Raw genomic sequence first — 16,507 nt, forward strand, 5'->3', positions numbered from 1 at the left:
GATAAATATATAAAAGTCCACAACAAACAACTATACAAGTTTCTGCAATTACAATGATCATGGTGGATTATGATCCGATCATGTAGTTGTTTTGTGGCCAGCGCTCTTACATATGAAGCACTTGTTTCTTCTTGATGAAAATGATTCTCCGACTCCACGCCTCCTCTTATATGGCTTTCTTCCTGTTTGATAGTGCTTGGGTCAATATATGGAGGAGGCATTATCTCCCCATAAGCTCTGCAGGATTAACCCAAGATTCTTCGGGAGGTATCAGAGTAATATGCCCACTATATGTCATTTTATATTTTTCCACCGAATAATATTGAGAGGAGTGTTGTGCTCATAAACTTCAGCTCCATATTTATGACTGTATTGAGCTCGAAGCGCTTTCATAGCATGTGGACAGGGCATTTTATCCAAGTCAAAAACTCTGCACGTACAAGATCTTATTTGAAGATGACCGTGGCAACATCACCATGATCGGTGGTACTGAATTTGTAATCTGCTATTTTATAAGGTAATAACTTATTCCCCAAACTGACGTTCATTGATATTATTTTTTTGATTTCGAGAACAAATCGGGTTTTTTTTTGGCACTTGAACTGCACATGCCTTTCGTTAAAAAAATCATCATACTTCTGGTTTATTTTTTCAAACATAGCCTTGATGGAAAATTCTCTTTCATCACCAAATAATTAATTCATCGACTCAGCTATGTTTGATGTCATGATATTGTACCTATACAAAAGAATCACTTAGTACGATATCATACTAAACTTATAACTCAAACAAGACATTAAAATCGATAGAATGTACCTATTTGCCGGACAGAATGCCTGGGTCCATCTCTCAAAATTGACATGTACGAGAAATTATGCTACCTTGGGATTCACATCCGTTATTTGATTGAAATGGTCTAAAAAATCTTCTCTACTATATGTTTTAGCTGCTCTATAAAAAAGGATCACGATCCTTTCGTTGTGATAGTTGGTCCGAATGTTCTCTACAAGATGCCTAATGCAACAACCAAAGTAAGTTGAAGTAAAGAAATGTGAACCCATCTTTGGAATACTTGGATGCCTATCCGCTACAAAACACAACTCTTCGGTATCTTCGATGCAGCTTCGCAGTTGTTCAAAAAAAATCCATAAGAGGCATCACATTCCTTGTTCGCTACACAAAAAGTGACAGGAAAGATATGATTTTTCGCATCCTATGCCATCGCCGCTGGCAGAACTCCATTATACCTGCTCCTCAAGAAAGTACTGTCGAGGCTATGCCTTTTCTCAAATATCAAAAACCTTGAATCCAAGCACCATGGGATACAAAAAAGTACTTAAACCTTCCATTTTTATCAAGATACACTGGCATCTTACTTGCGGGATTTGTGGACTCAATCATGTAATGGTAGGCATCCAAGACTGGATACCCATGCTCGAGTTTCCCCTTAACCAAGTCTTTGGCAATCCCCATGGCCGTATATATCTTTCAATAACTGACCACGACACCCAATTCCGTAAGGAGTTGATTGACCATAACCCTTGTTGAAGGGCCTTTGCCATCAAGGAAACTACTCTTGAAATATTCACCGAGGACCTTTGCTGTGGCGTGAGGATTTTGGCCTGAGATGTGCTCTGAACCATATGTGTGATGCTTTTCATGTTTATGAATGATGAATCTGTCAGAACTTGCGCACTTCACCGCTCTTAACCCCCACTTACAGTTTGAATTAGCACATTTGAAGCAAAAGACGCTGCTTGAATTAATCACCTTCTTTATTCTGAAATTTTTTTTTAAGCAAGAAATAAACAAAGTGGTAGATAGTTCATTCTTGTCCTTGAATGACATTCCAATAAAAAAGCCGGTCCCGTCGTCTTGAAGATTTCCATACTGTGTCGATTGTGAAGAACTGCACATTGTATTGGTCGAATCAACGGGCGTAGGTGTTCATGTCTAGATCATCCAACCTATCATCAAAGATGTCTTGTTGTTGTTGTTCTTCTATGTTATGGTTCTCATTCTCTCTCATCTTTTCAACTACGTACACCCTTAATACCGGCCTAGATGAATTTCTAAGATAAGCACGCAACCGAACCTGATCGGTTATCTTGAAAGGCAGTACACTCTGATTTTCAAAAGAGTAGTGCATGTAGATGATGACGAGTTCTTTTGATAGACAATTAAGTCCACAATAACTGATGATTAATTTCACAAAATCATCATATGAAACATCACTTTGGATTATCATAGCCATTGTCTCTAGCATTTCACCCTCGTTTCAATGCCACACATATCGATTGCTCTTCTCGATCCATTGACCATGACAATCCACCCCTATTGTTATTGATCCCTCCATTAGTGGTACCTAAATAAAGTCATTTGTTAAAAAAAGTTAATAGTGATTTCATAGTACCGTAAATGAATCCCAACAGATGTGTAATTAGTCGCAACAGATTACTTACCTGTTGGGATTCATGTTACGCTCCTGAAGTTGATTTTAACAGATGAGTCATCTGTTGTAATAAGTGAATCATATGTTGCAACAGACTATATATCTGTTGGGATTGATGTTACAGTATTGAGGCACCTTTAAAGTTGATTCCAATAGATGAGTGACATGTTCTAATAGATAATTTACCTATTGCGATAGATGACTTACCTGTTGCAACAGACTACGATCTGTTAGAATCGAGGTCAGGTTCTATCGCAACAGGTCACTAATATATTGCAATAGATATTTACCATCTGTTGGAATCGAGTTCGCATTCTATTGCAATAGGTTAATAATTTGTTGCAACAGATATTACCCTGTTGCAACAGACAACATGTCTGTTGGAATCAAGTTCAGGTTCTGTTACAACAGGTTAATAATCTGTTGCAATAGATATTTATCACGTTGCACCAGATAACTAATCTTTTTAAACATATAAAACATCTGTTGCAACGGATAACCCATCTGTTTGATTCATGTTACGATCTATAGAACCATAAACATTAATCCAACATATCAGTCTTCCATTGAAATAGATGTCTCATCTATCGCAACAGATGATTTATCTGTTTAAACAGATAGATAATGTTGGATTCAGATTGGGTTCTATCCATTGTTGGAAAAATAGCATAATAACAGTTACCCAGATGAAAAATTCAACTAAAAATCATAATTTAACTTACCAAAGTCTTTTATGAAGTAATGCCAAAGTGGAAAGTGATGTACGAAATAAAATTTGACCTAAGAAATTGGTCAAATAGCAACAGTAGCGTTAACAACAACAACGACAATGGTCAACAAGAAGAAGATGAAGATGATAATGAAGTAGAAACTGATGATAATGAAGTAGAAGATGATGAATAAAAGAGCAGCAACAATGAACAATAAAAATTGCTAAGAGAGAGAAAACAACAATAGATGAGAAGAGAGAGAAAGACGCCTTTTTTCCCTTCGTTTCCTATTTTATTAGGTAAACATTTGGATCAAAGTGTAAATTTAAACACTTGTGGGATATTCTCAAACTTATCAAACTTTCTTAATCCACAATAAAGTAATTATCACCTCCACTCAATTATTAAGACTTGTGTCACCTATACCTCATTTTAAAACTTTTTTATCACCTACAACCCAAAGCCCCAGGTTACTTGATCAAATCATTTTCAATATTACGATTATTTTTTTCTTAAGACACTATTTTTATTGATTCTCTGAATCTATGTTACAAGCTAAATTTTAAAATCATGGATGAAGTGCAGAGAAAGAGCATGACTATATTTGGAGTAGCAGAAAAGTAATATCGACTATTTGATTAAGAAGAGGGATTGAAGTGGTGGTGATGATGTAGGGATCTTTGTATAAATAATAAAATTTGAGAATTTTAAAATTAATATCATTAACACTAGTCTTAAAATTGTCAGCCCTAGTCAATATTTAATAATTGTGTTACTCTTTTTTTATTGTGAAACTTTTTTGTCAGTTTGGAAGCGCCATAACGGGTAAAATTTGGGGTGAGCCAAATAGAAAACGTACAGTACTATTTTTGTGGGAAACTGGATAGCATAGAGCTGAGGAAAACAAAAGGATGAGAGGCTCCTCCGTTGTACTACCCCTACTTTGGCCTACACCGCCGATCCACCGCTGGTGCGCTCGTTCCCGACTTTCCGGGTTTGAGTTCTTCTCGAAACTTCCATCAATTAGTTTCCCTTCAACTCATGATTTTCCTAAACGTTCAAGGACTAGTACTACACTTGGTGGAATCAATTCCAATGACCCAAATGAGTCGGCCTTTTTCAATGAAAACGGCGTCGTTGAGGATATGGATAGTTATCTCAATCATCTTTCTCTTGAATATGATTCGGTCTGGGACACCAAGCCCTCCTGGTAATTCCTTTACATTTGCATTTGCCTTTGTTTTTATCGAAATCTTTGTTTCATTGTTTGCAATGTATGCTCTAGGTTGGTTGTTACGTATTGTTTCGCAATGTATCACATTGTATTATAATTATGTTATTATGGTATTGTACTGTATTGTTATAATGAATATAACATTTGGATAGATTGTATCGTTTTTCGTTGTTACGTAATGTCATATATCAGCAATTTGAAAAATAAATCTACTAGCGAAGTAGGGTATGAGAAAGAGCTGCTATGAAAAAGGTAAAGTATAGAACAAGTTTATTAACTAATAAGTAAAGACAACTTTTAAAATATGATAACGATGCCACCACACCAAATCGATTATTACAGAAAATGGGATTTTTCGTTATTATGTAACAATGGATTCAACAATAGGATACAATAAAATTTGATACGATACAATAAAAGTTAAGTAATAATCAAACACATATTGTATTTATACTAACAAAATAGTAAATTAAAACTGATAACAACCATCCAAACTAAGTGGGAACCCCATTTTATATAAATTTAGTCGAAAAAACAAACTGTTTTTGCTATCCAAATTGCTTCCAATCCCTTGCAGAAATGTAAGGTGAGGCTGCATACAATAGATCCTTGTGGTCGGGCCCTTCCCCGGACCCTGCGCATATCGTGAGCTTAGTGCACCGGGCTGCCCTTTTTTTTCTTAAAATTGCTTCCAAGCAGACGTGGGTGAGCAGTGATAAGAACATTCTACAAATTCTGCCATGGAAGGAGGCAGATTATGATTTTTAATCAGTGAGAGTGCACATCCACTGCGTCACCTACTTCGTTGTGACTATAGGTCAAAACTATACACTCTGTATACGCGGGTCAAATGGAAGATTAAACCAACATCCATTGCCATTGTTTACATCAGGTTACACAATAGGGTTGTCAATGGCGAAAAGCGACTAAAAAGCACTGAGATAGGTCAAAACTCGAATCAAAAAAGGCTAGCAAAGCACACACTTTGATAACGGAAGGCATAAATAAAGAGAAAATAAAATGTATACATAATAAATACATATACTGAAGATCTATACATTATGTGTGTATTATATGTACAACAACAACAACATACCTAGTGTATTCCCACATAGTTGGCTCTGGGGAGGGTAGAGTGTACGCAGACCATACCACTACCTCAGGTGAAGTAGAGAGACTGTTTCCGATAGACCTCGGGCTTAGGACCAATAACAGTATCATCAACACAAAACATAAATGCATATAAACTAGTACAGTATGCAAAACTAACACCGCTAGCCACAAGATAATACTAAAAACTATCTAACCAAAACCATAAACATCACACAACACCACGAACAAGAAACTTCAGATACAAAAGAACGCTCCTCTATTGTTACCGACACACTCCTACCCCCTAACCCTTTACCCTAATCCACGTCCTCCACACCTTTCTATCAAGGATCATGTCCTCCATAAACTGTAACTGCTCCATATCATGCCTAATCACCTCCCTCTAATAATTTTTCGGCCTACCTTTACCCCGCCTAAAACCATCCATAGCCAAGGTCTCACACCTCCGCACTAGAGCATCAGAGCCCCTCCTCATCACGTGCCCGAACCAATGTAACCTCACTTCTCGCATCTTGTCCTCCACCAAAGCAACTCTAACCTTCTTCCAAATAATCTCGTTTCTCACCCTATCTTTCCTAGTATGGCCACACATCCATCGCAACATCCTCATCTCCGTTACCTTCAACTTTTGGATGTGGGAGTTTTTAACTGGCCAATACTCCGCTCCATACAACATAGCTGGTCGAACTCCCACTTTGTAGAACTTATCTTTAAGCTTCAGGGGCACCTTCTTATCACATAAAACTCTCGAAGCGAGCCTCTATTTCAACCACCCTGCCCCAATACAATGCGTGACATCCTCGTCAATCTCGCTATTGCCCTGAATCGTAGACCCCAGATACTTGAAACTCTCCCTCTTTTGAATGGCCTAAGAGTCCAGGTTCACAACCACGCCAGCCTCCTTCGACACATCACTAAACTTACACTCCAAGTACTCCATCTTAGTTCTACTCAACCGAAATCCTTTAGACTCAAGCGTCTGTTTCCAAATCTCCAATTTATCATTAACTCATCCCCGAGTTTCGTCAATCAGTACGATATCATCCGCAAATAACATACACCAAGGCACCTCCCCTTGATTATGTCGCGTCAAAACATCATCACCAAGGCAAATAAAAATGGGCTAAGAGTCGATCCCTAGTGCAACCCTATCAAAATTGGAAAGTGCTCTAAATCTCCACCTACCGTCCTCACACGAGTCTTCACACCAGCATACATGTCCTGAATCGACCAAGTGTACACCATGGGCACCCCTCTAGCCTCCAAGCGACTCCACAAAATCTCCCTGGAAACTCTATCATATGTTTTCTCAAGATCAATAAACACCATGTGCAAGTCCTTCTTCCTCTCCCAAAACTGCTCCACTAATCTCCTCACAAGGTGAATGGCCTCAGTGATCGAGCAACCGGGCATGAAACCGAACTAATTCTCAGAGATAGTCACGATCCTTCTCAGCCTCAACTCTACCACCCTTTCCCAAACCTTCATAATATGACTCAACAACTTAATACCTTTATAGTTGTTGCAACTCTGGATGTCTCCCTTGTTCTTATATAATGGAATCATCGTACTCCACCTCCACGCTTCATGGATTTTTGCCGCCCTAAAAATGATGTTAAACAACCTTGTTAACCACTCTAAACCTACCCCGCCAGTGCTTTTCCAAAAATCCACTGAAATCTCGTCTGCCCTGGTCGCCCTACCCTGCCGCATCCTGTGAATAACCCCTTTTGACCTCCTCAGCCTTGATATACGCCTACAATAACCATAATCGTGACACTCCTCAGATTTCTCCAAGTCCCCCTACACGAAACCTTTGTCCCCCTTGTTGTTCAAAAGTTTATGAAAATAGGATTGCCACCTCTTTCTAATGAGGGCATCCTCAACCAACACTGTACCATCCTCTCCCTTGATGCACTTTACTTGGTCAAGGTCACGAGCCCTCCGCTCCCTTGCCTTGGCTAGTCTGTACAACTTCTTATCCCCACCTTTCTCTTCTAAAACTGCATACAAGCTCTCAAAAGCTATTGTCTTAGCCGCCGTAACTGCTAACTTAGCCTCTCTTTTAGCTACTTTATACTCATCCTTATTTATCTGCCTCTTCTTATCGTTCTTCCTCTCAACCAACTTTGCATAAGCCACCTTCTTAGACTCCACCTTCCTCTTAACCTCTTCGTTCCACCACCAATCCCCTCGATGCTTGTCAGATCGACCTCTCGAGACACCCAACACCTCTCTAGCGGTCTCCCTAATGCAACTGGCAGTCATCTACCACATACTATCCACATCCCCTGTACTCTTCCAAACCCCCCTACTCTTCAACTTCTTCCCCATATCCAAAGCACTAGCCAAAGTCAAGCTACCCCACTTAATCCTGGGCCGAGCCTTCACACTCCTTTTTTTCTGCCCTTATTGATTACTAAGTGCATCACCAACAACCTATGTTTAGTCGAAAAAATCTCGCTAGGTATGACTTTACAGTCTTTACATAGCGCGCTATCACCCTTCCTAAGAAGCAAAAAGTCAATCTGAGTCTTGACCACTGAACTACGAAATGTAATAAGGTTTCCTCCTTCTTCATAAAGCTCGAATTCACTATCCACAATCCAAAAGCCTTAGAAAAATCTAAAAAACAAGCTCCTCCTTCATTCCTCTCCCCAAAATCGAAACCGCCATGCACATCATCATAACCTCTCGATAAAAACCCAATATGCTCATTGAAATCTCCTCCCACGAAAAGCTTCTCAGTGTTCGGGACGCTCCTCACCACCTCATCCAAAATCTCCCAAACGCCCTTCTTCTCCTCCTCGTCCAAACCTACTTGCGGAGCGTAGGCACTAATAACGTTCACGTAGACCCTCCAATGACCAACTTAATAGACATCAACCTATCATTAACTCTCTTAATCTCTACCACCTGCTCCCTAAGTTCTTCATCTACTAAGATACCTACCCCATTGCTATGTCTCACGCTACCTGAGTACCACAACTTATATCCATCCACATCTCTCGCCTTAGTGCCTATCCATTTAGCTTCCTGGACACACGCTATACTAACCCTCCTTTTTCTAAGAATTTTCACCAGCTGACACTGAAGTGATCCTATGTTCCAGGACCCAACTCTCAACCTAGAGGCACTCTTATCCCACCTAACCCTATAGACTCGAACCTAGACCCGATCCCAGCCCCGACCACAACCTATGACATGACCCTAGTCCACTATCTATCACCCCAGCCACCACTCAAAAGGATACAATAGAAGAAACCGAAGAAAAAAGGAGATAAAAAATACGGCGAGCAGAAGGATATGGCTAAAAATAGCTAAATAGGCAAACAAAAACCAAAAGAGATGAAAAATATATATATCAAACGATACAAGACGTATCCGCCTTCAACAGTCAAGAAATCTAGACCAAATAAACTAGAAGAGATGAAACGAGTGCACTTGATCCGAGGAGAAGATGAAAGATGAAGTGAGTATGTGTTCTTGAATCCGTTAGTCGGATTCCGGCAATTTGATGTAGAAATTGGTCGCCGGAATTAGGTGAAATTTATTGTTTAGTTCTCTATATTTCAAAAGATAGCCCACAGGTGATGTGATGCACGTCTTAGGGCCTTAGCGCCTGAATTGAAACGCTGCCTAAGTAAGACAAAGCAATCAACCTTTTGACATCTGGTTTCAGGGTTTAATTGAGCTTTTGACAACAATGCAGTTGAACATGGAACTTTTTGTTAGTTGTTCCATACTTGGTTTAGAATTTATATTCAGCCATTCCTTTTCTCCCCTATATCTGTACTTTCACATGTTTAATTACTCTTTTCATGGTAGGTGTCAACCTTGGACAATAACTCTCACTGGGACACTGATAATTAGCTTGAGCTGGCTGGTTCTACACTCAGCTCTAGCCACTGCAGTAGTGATGACTATAATCGGGGCATGGTGGTACATCTTTCTTTATTCTTACCCCAAGGTAAGCCATTTTTAGTTTGCAGTATCTAATACTACCAGATTTGACCAACTCAATGTTGCTATGACTACATGGTACTAAGCTAAATTTGCTAAACTCATTGATGCTTTTTCTCTAGTCAGTGCCCTATTCTTGGAAGCTTCTGAACAAGGTTTAGTGTAGGGTGTCATCTCTGTAGTCTATGTCGCCCAATTGCAGTAGTAACTGAATGATACAATGAGCCCAACTTCCTAATAATGCTACTCTCAATTTGCACCCAAGGGTGTGACCTACTGGTCATGAGTAAATGAAATGGGAAAGGCCACGGGAAACCAGGACTAAAATCCTAGCAGAGATAGAAACACTAGGTGGTTTCTTTCAGTCTTCCTAAGTCTCAGTGGACAGGTATCTGGTAGGATAGCAGCTATCTGATTGATAAGCCAAGATGTTTGCAAGCTGACTTGAAACCATTGGTTTTTTTTTAAAGAGGGCAGCCCGGTGCACTGAAGCTGACCTGAAACCATTGCTATGAAGAAAAAAAGATATTACTATTCTCTTCTTGTGGACTAAAATACGATACAATAGATAGTCCTTTCACACTTCTTTACTCATATTCGAAGGATTTTACATTTGTTCGTGATATAATTGGTGCTTGTATGCTGCAAAGGTTGTGCAATGGCTAATATCGATTTTCTACCCAAAAGGAAAAGAGATCTGAATTTCAAAGTGTACTCACTATGAGATGGGAAGTAAATGGATCTTCCAGCTTTGTTCCATAACATACTTCAGCATCCTCTGATGTCTTCCTCAAATATCTCTTTCCTTGAAGCGAGGGTCAGTAAGTTTGGAGATGTGCTTTGGGCAACAATTTTCTGTAAGAGCAGGGTGTGGATAGTTGTATGCAGCACTGCATGCATATCTCATATCCGTCGTTGTTTTGATCTATATATTTAGAATTTAGTTATTTGTCTGACCTCATATTCACAAGTATCTTATCTTTCCATTTTACTACTATTTGTTACCCAGTTTGCTTTGTTTATCTTGCCATTCTGCTGTTTCTTTTTCTTCTTTTTTTCACTCTCTATCCTGCTTTCTTCACTCTTTTTTTTTTTGGAATTGAGGGTCTATTAGAAACAACTCTCTACCCTACACAAAGGGGGGGGAGGGGTTAAGGTAAAGTCTGCGTATATTCTACCCTCAAACTGCACTTGTCGGATTACAGTAGGTATATTGTTGTGTAGCATGTGATGACAAATTAAGTTTCTTTGAACAAATTACAGTGGATCAATGATCCATCTTACACTATCCGTGATACTTCTAAGTGATTACTTTTGAATTTCGGTACTGTAACATAACTTATCTGCTTAAGGTGAGAAAGCAGAGGTGTCATTTGGTTTTTAATTGCAGTCGACATCTTTGCTATGGCCCTAACCAAGATGTCTGTGAAGCCACCATGCGGCAGTACAGACATACTAAGTTTCTTTTGAGTTTTTAAGGAGATTTTGCTACTCTAATGACCAATAAATTTTAGCCCCTCCGATCTTTTTCCCTTTAAGGGACTTCATTGGCAACACTCCTTTATCAGACAAAGTTGAAAAGCAGTATCATTGAATGTATTGTTAATATTCTACAGGCATATTCAGATATGATTGCAGAGAGAAGAAAAGAGTGTGATAAACAGTCTAGAAGATATGTATGGAGAGAGGAAAAACTAGTAATGCAAGGGACGCCTCTTGGGCAACAATATTATGTTAGGTGGAGCAGGGTGAGGATGGTTGTTTATCTTATGTTGATCGTTACTTTGATCTATATGTTTATAGTTCAGTCGTGTTGATGACGAATTAGGGTTTAATCGAACAAACTGCAGCGGACCAGTGTTGCTCTATGGCCCCCATCTCTAGGGGAGAAAGCACAGGTGTCATGGCATTTGGTCTTTAATCGCAGTCGAGCACTTTTGTTATAGACCCTAACCAACATGTCTGTTAAGCCATCCTTTGGCGGTAGACTCACTAAGTTGCTTTCCGCTTCGAAGGGTGGTAGCTCCTTAATTGACCTGTGCAATTTAGCCTTTAGGATTCTTTTGTATCCATGGATTTTTTTATTGTTAAATGGCAACACACCTGTCAGACAAAGTTGGAAGCAGCAACATTGAATTGATTGTTGATACACCGCAGGCATATTCAGATATGATTGATGAAAGAAGAAAGAGGGTAACAAACGGCCAAGAAGATACATATGGAGCGAGGAAAAGCCAGTAATGGAAGGAACATCGCTAAGGAGCAATTTGCAAAACGTGGGGACGTTGATTCATTTTCACTGTTTGCATTTCTAACCATGGGTCTCAAGACACAATAGGTAGATCAATGTTCATTTATAACTAGCCTAAATTATTGCCCTTTCTGCAAATGTTAGGGGGGAAGACTTCATATGAATGAAACAACTTATTCTATTCATATATTTTAACTTCTTTACATTAAATGTTTCTCCTCAATATTCTGGAGAAACAGTACATATCTAGTTTCTCACATACGAAAAAGAAAATACAGTAGCAAGTTTTTTGTTAACTTGATAACCAACATTCTTGCATCAACTTCCGTACTATGGAGATAACTGCACTACTCAAACACACAGGGCTCACTGCCATCTGTTGCACCTCGTCGCGACAGCCAAGTTACGCATAGTTAATGCAAGCAAACGTCCTTGGGCAAAAACCTATAAATTAAGTAAACCACATGAGATAGCTGGAAGAATCTTGAATCCTGAACTATGGAATATAACGTATAGATACTCCATCTTTTGTCTACTATAAAATTATTATACTTGCATAGAAGGAAGAATAAGAGCGCAACTGGATAGATGACTCTTTCCATTGCATTTTGACTCAATCTACCACATAAAGAAGGACCACTACGGATTCAAAGGCTGCCTAGATGTTGGGAAAAGCCAAGCTAATAAGTGAAAAAGTAAACAAATGAGAGGTGGTTTAAGCACCAAAAGAATCCAAAAAAGTTGCTTCCTGTTACTAAAAAGTCGCATGTTAATAAGATGATGATGTCACAAAACTCCAAAGTTAATATCAATCTTAAGTGCAAAGATTAGTGTATTTGTAGGATAGGATGAACCTACCTATAATACACAGTTGAGGACATTAGTCTTGGACCCAAACCCTCACTGTCCTGTCATTATCTAGTCCAGCCGAGATAATCATGTTTTCTGAAGGGTGGCAAGTCACCGAAATGACAGTATCAGCATGTCCTTCAAGTTTCTGCAGCAAATTTTTCCCTTGCAAATCCCATATGTAGACACATCGATCCTCTGAGCCACTCACAATATACTTCCCATTCGTGACTGAAAATGTGGACGTTATGCAGTACACTCTGTTCACATGGCCTGCATAACTCTTTATGAATTTTCCAGTAGAATAGTTCCATAGCTTCTGTACTTAGGGAAAATTACAAAAAGCCCACGTTACAAATCAGTCATCCAGCGGAAGTGACATAATTGAATCAAGGCGAGTTTCCTATGCTTACAAGGAAATATATCACGAAATAGTGCTTCAAAAGGCATTGAATTTTTTGAGTTATTCAATACTACTAAAACCAACAACAATGCATCAATCCCGAACTAATTTGGACTTGCTATACGAATCCTCTATATCTATTTCATTTTATTCATATCCATTTTGGACTTATAAACAATTTGTGGTTTGTCAGTAAGGCATCAGTAAGGCATAAGAGGTCATCTAATCCTAAAAGTTGTCTAAAGACGGAATACATATACAGGCCCCTGAACTATTTCACTTTTCTCGTATAGGCACCTCAATTTAGTCAGGTACCTATTGAACCCTTTACTCCTTCACAAATGGTTTCAATTAAGCCCAATTTGCTGACGTGGCAAAAAATGTGAACTGCGTGTAATACACGCGCCAATGATGTGGCAAAGTGGCGAATTAAATAACGACATGTGGCATTTAACTTAAAATGATCATAAAAATAATTTTCTAATATAATTAAATCTAATTTTTTTTTTAAAAAAATATCATTAATACACCCCCTCCCCCCACTGCAGCCTACCCCATCTTCCCCCCACCCCCCACTCCCCCTCTTTCCTTCCAAACACACAGACCCCATTTCCCTTTTCTTCTTCACAATCTCACAAACACGCACACATGAGTCTCACAAAACAGGGGTACCAAAACACACACTACACTAACTGATAAACACACACAAACGTGATTTCAGAGAGAGAGGAGAGGCCATTGTTGAAAACTGCATTTTCATTTTTTTCTTTTCTTCTTCTTAATACGCAGCACACACATCGAATCAATTTCTCCATTCACGCACAAATCGCGCACACACAAACACATTGACTGAAATCCGAAAACACAAGAAAAAAAAATCGATCAGAATGGAAAGAAGAAAAGGGTGAGAAGATTCAGTGAATTTCTAGTTGATTTAAGAGTTTTCCGGTCAGTTCTCAAGTTTCTCCGGCGAAACTTTTCGCTGGAATTGACTCTAATTCGTCGATTCGGAGGACGTGTGTAATTGAGAAGATGAAAAAAAAAAGTCAACTGGTGGGACTATCTTCTTCACGATGCATTTATTCCATCGAATTTTAAAGATCAAGAAGATGCATTGATAGCCATGATGAAACAAAGCACCAATCGATGAACAAAATCTAATTGATAGCATATGTTTTCTAACTTTTTACACCTATTTCATCATTAATTTAATGTCTAAAATACAAATTTGTAATTTATAATAGAGAGAAAGATGAAAAAGGAGAGAAAGATGAAAAAGGAAAATGGAGAAGAAGAAAGGCAGCAGAATTTAATGAAGAAGAAGGAGAGAAATTATTTTTTAAAAATAAAAAATCATGAGAAAGGAGAAAATAAAGAAAAATAAAAAAGATAAAGAGATTTTTTTTTAAAAAGGCTAAAATTTAATGTTTCACGCTCTCAAATAGCGTGCAGTGCACGCACTATGCTAAATCAGCGCCATGTCAGCAAATTGGGCTTAATTGAAATCATTTGTGAAGGAGTAAAGGGTTCAATAGGTACGTGGCCTAATTGAGGTGCCTATACGGAAAAAGTGAAATAGTTGAGGGCCTGTATATGTATTAAAACACTTATCCAAAACCTGATGTAAGTGCAACAAAAGCAACTAAGCCACTTATACAAACAACTACGCTTAACTGACCCTAGTTTCTAGTTATGTGCTCGACTCTTCAAAAATATCAATGGGTGCGTGTCAGATTTTCCAAAAGTAGTTTACTTTTGAAAATCCGACATGGGTGCAACATAATTTTTGAAGAGCCTGTGCAACGTAGGAGTTGGTAGAATTCGTTGCTTCTGCCTATGTTCTGTTCTTAACTAAGTTCCCAGTCCAAATTGAGCAGATGTTCGATTTTTATAATAAATCATAAAAAACAGTTTCTTTGAGCCCAACAAATCAGGCCAAATTAATAGATGGTAAATGATATACACACTCAAAATAGTATATTCCAAGTTTTAAATTCAATAACAGCGAAAACAAAATCATTAGGTAATTTCTTCCAATTTGTCCTAACCTTGGGGAAGAAAGTTACCTCATACCTGGTGGCAGGTATTGCGTAAAAAAGAACTTGCAAATATTTTGAAATACTTACAAGAGCATTATCAAGGGTGGCAACAAGAATGAACTTGCCATTAGGTGAAAACTTGGCGAAAGAAACCGCAGGAACCTTATCATCAATAAGGGTCTTAAGGCAAACCCCAGAAGCCGTATCCCATATCTTACAAGAACCATCATGACTACCCGAAACAATCAACGACCCATCTTTATTGAAATGAACCGAAGTTACCGGCATCGAATGCGCAAGAATCACATGATTCGTCTTACCAGTTTTCACATCCCAGACCCGAATAGTCTCATCAAACGAACCCGAAACTATAAGATTCGACTGCGGATTGAAATTCACACAGAAAACAACATCGGTGTGTCCCCGTAGAGTCTTAACCGTCTCGGCGGCGCGTGCGTCCCATATACGGAGTGTGCGGTCATCGGAGGCGGAGCATATGTAACTGGAATCAGAAAACCATGCTAAGTCGGAAACGCCTTCGGAATGGCCGACCAGACGTGAGAGCTGAGTTAGGGTCTGTGTGGACCAGACGATTAGGGTTCCGTCCAAGGAAGCGGAGGCGAAGAGGTGGCCGTTATTGGAGAATTTAACGCAAGAGACGGCGCGTGTGTGGCCAGTGAGAACTTCTTTCTGGCGGTAGGGAAGGTATGGTGGCGGCTGAGGTGGCGGTTGGTTGTTGTTGTCCGCCATCGGGATTTGAGACTCCGGCCGCTGCGGCACCACTACGTTACGCTACCCTTCGCCTGAACTGTCTTTCTTTAGGTAATATATTTAAATAAAATTTTTTAATAAAAGAATTGTATATATTTTCTAGAATTCAATCAGAATCTAGCATGAGTTCAACATATGTTATTTTAATATATATTTAAATAATTTAAGTTATTAATTATATTAATTTATTATATATTTTATATAATTTTTAAATTAATATACGTTATTTTTCTTGTTTAAATTTTTATGGTATTAATAGTCAATTATATTTTAAAAATAATTTAAGTTTTTAATTATTGTGATTTCTAATACTTTTCTTCTATTCTAATTTTAGTGACACTAATAAAATTTTAAGAGTCGACCAAATATTTTACATCTTTTAAATTTTTTAAGTTGTTAATTATTGTAATTTCTAGTATTTTTATGTAGTATTTTTTAAATATATAACATATTAAATTGTTTTTAAATATTTTAAATTGTTAACTATTGTAATTTATAATACTTTTTATGTAATTTTTGAATAGTATATGTTACTCTCCTTGTCTAGAATTTTGTGTCGACGATAGTCAATTATATTTTTTAAAATAATTTAAATTTTTTATCATTGTGATTTATAATATTTTTTCTATTTCAACTTATACGACATAATGCTTAAATGACCATAATAATTAATTAGGGGTAATATAGTAAAATGTAATTATTATTATTATTATTTTTTATTA

The 16,507-nt window shown here is 38.1% G+C and overlaps 2 protein-coding genes across 2 annotated transcripts; one reads left to right on the top strand and one right to left on the bottom strand.

The window, feature by feature from the left end:
- Window positions 1–3,888: 3,888 nt before the first annotated feature.
- On the top strand, window positions 3,889–11,908 carry LOC107842713. Its single transcript, XM_016686671.2, has 4 exons — window positions 3,889–4,372; window positions 9,338–9,479; window positions 11,089–11,220; window positions 11,630–11,908. Exons 1-4 carry the CDS (start codon window positions 4,074–4,076, stop codon window positions 11,711–11,713), a joined length of 657 nt encoding a protein of 218 aa, XP_016542157.2. The 5' UTR covers window positions 3,889–4,073; the 3' UTR covers window positions 11,714–11,908.
- LOC107842712 (COMPASS-like H3K4 histone methylase component WDR5B) lies at window positions 11,884–15,915 on the bottom strand. Its single transcript, XM_016686669.2, has 3 exons — window positions 15,102–15,915; window positions 12,582–12,891; window positions 11,884–12,167 (listed from the first exon to the last, which is right to left on the bottom strand). Exons 1-2 carry the CDS (start codon window positions 15,762–15,764, stop codon window positions 12,604–12,606), a joined length of 951 nt encoding a protein of 316 aa, XP_016542155.2. The 5' UTR covers window positions 15,765–15,915; the 3' UTR covers window positions 11,884–12,167; window positions 12,582–12,603.
- Between the last annotated feature and the right edge of the window lie 592 nt (window positions 15,916–16,507).

The sequence above is a fragment of the Capsicum annuum genome, chromosome 9, assembly GCF_002878395.1.
Source record: "Capsicum annuum cultivar UCD-10X-F1 chromosome 9, UCD10Xv1.1, whole genome shotgun sequence".
Taxonomy (NCBI): Eukaryota; Viridiplantae; Streptophyta; class Magnoliopsida; order Solanales; family Solanaceae; genus Capsicum; species Capsicum annuum.

Coding starts and splice junctions, on each gene's coding strand:
- LOC107842713 (XM_016686671.2), top strand. CDS start 4,074: ATGAGAGGCTCCTCCGTTGTACTACCCCTACTTTGGCCTACACCGCCG. Junction 9,480..11,088: donor TTCTTTATTCTTACCCCAAG/GTAAGCCATTTT, acceptor AATATTCTACAG/GCATATTCAGATATGATTGC. Junction 11,221..11,629: donor ATTATGTTAGGTGGAGCAGG/GTGAGGATGGTT, acceptor GATACACCGCAG/GCATATTCAGATATGATTGA.
- LOC107842712 (XM_016686669.2), bottom strand. CDS start 15,764: ATGGCGGACAACAACAACCAACCGCCACCTCAGCCGCCACCATACCTT. Junction 12,892..15,101: donor CCACCCTTGATAATGCTCTT/GTAAGTATTTCA, acceptor CCCTAAGTACAG/AAGCTATGGAACTATTCTAC.